General features: G+C 55.1%; 1 protein-coding gene across 11 annotated transcripts in view; it reads left to right on the forward strand.

The window, feature by feature from the left end:
• The window catches only part of LOC113203227 (uncharacterized), a 165,968-nt gene that overhangs the window by 114,191 nt on the left and 46,799 nt on the right, over positions 1-4,978 (forward strand). For all 11 annotated transcript variants that reach the window (XR_008011422.1, XR_008011423.1, XM_052270026.1 and 8 more), the window contains one exon: positions 101-259. Coding sequence is in view for 6 of the 11 variants with exons in the window: in XM_052270030.1 (XP_052125990.1) it covers positions 101-209 (109 nt within the window). In the remaining 5 variants the exon portion in view is untranslated. The remainder of the gene's footprint in view (positions 1-100; positions 260-4,978) is intronic.

Genomic DNA, 4,978 nt, shown 5'->3' on the forward strand with positions numbered 1-4,978 from the left:
AAGTAAAGTAGTGCACGGTTTTTTACCGTTCTTGATTGGACGGCTTTTTTCGCCATAACAGTTTACCATTTTTCTCTTTTCTGCTTTCCGTCTCCTCCAGGTGGCTGTTCCACTCTACGATGAAGCGGTCACCCCGTCGCCTCGGTTGTCTTGCCTGCCGATCGAATAATCGACCCGGAATTTGTGGACCACCTCTGGAGCCCACCTAGGCCTGCGCCGCACCCCTTGCCTCCAGCCGAGCCTCCAGCAGCCCAGTCCGGTAAGAATGGATATGTAAATAACTCTATGACTCGCTCGGGGACGCTTCCGGGGTGACCGGCTCCTTCACTTTCCGTGATTGCGGGGATGCGGATTCTATGGCGGAATACGCCACACATTTTCTATTTCATTGGGTCTTTTTTTTACCCCTGCTCCTTTAACTCGTTTTTTTTTTTAAGTTTCTCGTCGGACCGCCCTGTTTGACCGTGAACGTTGTCCTCTAAAGGAAGTAGTTAGTTCAAGACGCGTCACCCGGTATAAGCCCTCGTATGTCACGGCCGGCGCGGCCCCGGGGCCCTGGTAGGGCATATACATATATATCTGTCGCTGCTTGTTTGCTCTAGGGGGCCTTATACTGGCGCGCATTCCATTCGGCCCCGTCATGTAGGGGCGCGGCGGGGCGGCCCTTGCATCCCGTGAAATTGTGTTAGCTGCAGCGTCAGGCGGGCGCGAGGCGGCTCAATCTGCAGGTGATCCGCGTGAAGTGTAATCCACCCCTGGATTAAAAGCGCGCCGCGCAACGTTCGCGGTCCATGGCAGAGTATCTCGTCGGGAGGAAGCTGTATCCGTCCCTCGCATCGATCATCTTGTTGTGATAAGGGCCGGCCGATGAGGCGAGCAGGGTGGTCCCGGCGGCGCCGGGCCCGAGCACCGCGGCTCGCTCACAATCCGATCCCATTCGGAGCGCGGCGAATGAGTCGCGCGGAACGGCGCGCGAGGCGGACGCGCTTACCTGCCCGCGGTGCTAAACATGCAGATCAAAGTCGACCACACATTTTCCGCACCACGTATCATCCCGCCGCCATACCGCCGTCGTCATTTTGGGCAGCTGATAGCTTCGCAGAGAGACACGTCTCTGATTGCGAGGAATGCCGGTATACGCGATGAGCAGCGGATCGATGATACCTACCTACGCCTCCTCATCGATACACCGGGATCCATTTCAACCAGTCTGCGGTCGGCCGAGTATGAAATTTCACACGAATCATCAGCGTCGCTGTCGTCGCCGTGCGCGTGCGGTTCTCACCTGGCCGATGACGCCCCCCCCCCCTCCCCCTCCCTGTCCTCCTCTTCTCCAGGCCCGAGCATAGCGCCCGGCCGCCAAGTCCTCTCCAAGCGGCGCAGTGCAACTGGTGGCGCCCCCCTCCCCCTCCCTGCCGCCGGGCCGACGTCCTCCTGCGCACCGGCGCGCATCGAATGGTATCACGGCCCGTCGGCCCAGACGGGGCATTTGATCCGATTCCGCGGGGCACACGACGTTGAATGACGCGAGAACAGATGTGAAGTCGTGGGGGCACAAAAACATCATCCTCCAGGCGAGCTGGTCGCTTGCGCCGGCCCAACTCGCCGCCCTCTCCTTGTCCAGGAAGTCGGGTCGCGACGCGCTCGTCTCTCCTGCTGGAGCGCCTCATGGACCATACCATTGGGCGTCGCCAGGTATTGTTAGTCAGTTGCGAGGGTGCCGGCCCGGTACCCATTGTGGCCTAATGACGTTTGATGGCCTGCGCCGGGCAACTGACACCCGCCACGCCGGGCCACGCTCCGCACGAGCCTTTTGTGCAAATCAAGGGTACGACGACATCCGTGCAGGAGGGGGCGTGGAGTGAGGGGGAATGGCGCCGAATCATATCGGGCAACGTAAACAAGAAGACGGCGTTATTTAAGGGAATTGATTTAGGACGAGTCTAGCCACAATAGCTACTATCTGCTGCTGGGCCCTACTCGGATGAGGAGTTAATAAAAATGATTCCGACTAATAATCAATCGCAGTGGCTCGCCATGGCCCAAGGCCCCGCTGTGGCTGAGCGGAAGTGGCTAGGGTCCGGGCCTATAGCAGGCGAGCCATAGCGTCCCTCCCACTGCGATGCTAGTCGAGATAGTCGGGGAGGACAAGATCGATGTCTGTTTAAGAGCCCCCTCCCGGGGGTACACGGTCCAGCCAGCATCATTATGGGAAATGATACACAGTCGCGCGCGTTTCGCTTTCTTAGTTTTTTGGTTGGACATGAACTACACCATTCCGGGGAAAAGTTTGTCCGTCCCCTATGGAGGCGAGGCAAGCAGTATCCTCAACCAGACGGGTGGTGGACGGTGGAGAGCTTTTTGGGGACGAGTGTCCGAGCGCACACATAGGGAAAAGGGTTCATGTTGCCTGACTCATCCTGCGCTCGTCTACGCCCCCTGGCCCCTGGCCTATCGTGCGCGCCTGCCCCCACATCCCCTCCCCAAACACTCATCAGTAGGGTTGGAGAGGAGAAGGCCCTAACCTTGTCCGTGTAGGAGTGTCCGTCTATCTGTGTTTGATGGACGTGGCGTTCTCCTTTTTTCGTGTCCATTTTTCTCTCTTTTCCGAATCGATTGGTGATTCACCTTGCGATGATGATCACTGATTGCCCCCTCGCCGTTCCACCCGGGCGGATGATGACTGCCGGGACCCCCTCGGGTGACACTCCGCTCTGACGTGACGTCGTGGTTTCGGTATGTCACCCGATGACGTACCTGCGGAAAGGACCCATTATGGCTCTTGTCGAAACCATTTTCCCTCTCCCCTCTCTCTCCATAAATGACCCATTTTACTTTAGTTTTCAGCGATGCACCCCCTCCCCTCTATCTGGTCCCGCTGTCCGGTTGAAGTGTGGTCATCCGGTCGTTGAAGAGAAGCAACGCAAAAAAGTCATGTACAATCTAACAGGGTGGTCTTACTGGCCGCGGTCCCAGCCGCAGCAGTTGAACAAAAGCAGGCTGCCCATTATTTTATTTTTATTTTTTCTGCTCCGTGGCGTAAATAATAGTTCTTTTCTTCGGCACGCACGTCGCGCCCGCTCGCTCACGCACCGCACGAGGCTGATTGACCATAGACCACACGACGCTGCCCTCTCCCTCTTCGCCCCTCTCTCTTCCGCTGCTCTGTGGTTTGTGTGTCTTTCGAAACTACGCCCACACGTGTGTGTGCTGGCGTTGGCTGCTGAAGGATCAGGTGGTGTACTTACTGTGGGGGTGTATAGTTGGTTCGACTGCTGTCCAGGTAATAAAAATTAAACTAGCAGTACACGGTTACGGTCAGTAAGTACACTGTAGAATCCTTGCGATCGACTAAGGCAGCTTTGTTGTGGCGGACTAATTGCGAACGAATTTCCTTTGTATTATTGCGAAGAAAAACCCTTCGCAATTTGCACTGTTACTGAGCACTGCAAAATGCTTGCAAAGAATTGTAAGCAGAATTGTAATAAAAACTAGTTTTTTTCCAGGCTTAACCTACATTTGCAATGCGAATACACAGTTTGCAAGGATTCTGGCAGCTTGCAAAGAATTTCTTTGCAGTACGAACTAATTCTTTGCAATGCGAAGCTCGAAAATTCTTTGCAACGCGTCGCAAAGAGTTTAGCTTGCAAGCAGTTCAATGCGTGCGTTGAGCGCGGGTACGGTCAAGTGTACAACGAGTATGGGCTCGGGTACTCCTCATCTAAAACTTTGCATATAAGTTATTTGAAAGTATCTCATGACTCTTATTATACATTATTTTTTTGTACCAGGGTTGTGTGGTAGTGTATTCACCTTATTATTAAAAACAGGAGCAGTTGATTGACGAATTTATTTACCTTCTCATCGCGGTTGGCAAGTTGGTGTGCGCAGACAGAATTTGACGTGTGTGTGTGTGTGTGTGTGTGTGTGATGAAGTCTAGCGATGACGGTTCTTCTACAACACTGCTGCCCCAGCACCGTAATGAAATAATATTATAGCGTCGAGGCGCTCGGCCTTGATGGGCCGGCCGGCCGGCCTGGAGGAGGGGGAAGGGGGGGGGATCTCCTCGCACGCGCCGAGGATCTTTTTCGCGCGCATTTTGTCATTGGGGCGCGGACATAGCGGAATGAGAGAGGGGAGGGGCGTCGTCGTCGGGCGTCACTGCTCAAAAACAAACAGCTGTGACGAAAGTGTTGACAATAATTATTTAATATCTCTGAATAGTGTTAGTGTGATGATACTTGCACTTATGTCGTCACATGGCCCTTAGAACGAGTACATAGTGACATGAATCAAACTACTATCTGGAAGAGGTGACAAGTTGTATCCGACAGTATGAAAGTGGCGAAAGAAAATGGAAGAAATGGCAATGGCAAAGAAACAGGAAGTGAAGAAGAGAAGGGAGGGAAGTAAAGAAGGAGGAAGGGACTGATGACATGCGGCGGGCAGCGGGACGCGCTTGGCCTTCACACACTTTGGCATAGGATTTGGCGCGCACGCTGGGTTTGGCGCGTTTTTTGTCATTGGCCGCAGAGAATCGGCAAGGACTCGGGCCCCTCGGAACTGGTGGAGCAAGCGTATGGGCACTGCGGGCGGGAGTGGCGGGAGACCGCGGGAGAAAAGGAGAGGGGGTGGGCGCAGGAGGTGGCGGGAGGGAGCGGCTGGCGCCAGCGTCGCGCTGCGCACGCGGGGCCCCTGCCCGTCCGAGGGTAGGCCGCCCCCAGCGCACCAGCGCCGGGCACGCTGCATACTCTGCCTCGCCCCCTCAGCGCGCGCCTCGTCCCTAGAGTTCCATGTAGGACTGAAAGCGCCCTAGCCTGCTTCCGCCGGGTGATCTGTAGAGAGAAGGGCGATAACTGCATGGACATGTCCTTAATTGCAGCCAACGCGGCTTCATAATAAAGAGAAGTTGAAAGAAATATCCAGTTTGAGACAGTGATCAGCATCCACAAGTGAAACATTATATTGCGACCCCCC

This window comes from Frankliniella occidentalis, unplaced genomic scaffold, assembly GCF_000697945.3.
Source record: "Frankliniella occidentalis isolate FOCC.00 unplaced genomic scaffold, Focc_3.1 Scaffold107, whole genome shotgun sequence".
Lineage (NCBI taxonomy): Eukaryota > Metazoa > Arthropoda > Insecta > Thysanoptera > Thripidae > Frankliniella > Frankliniella occidentalis.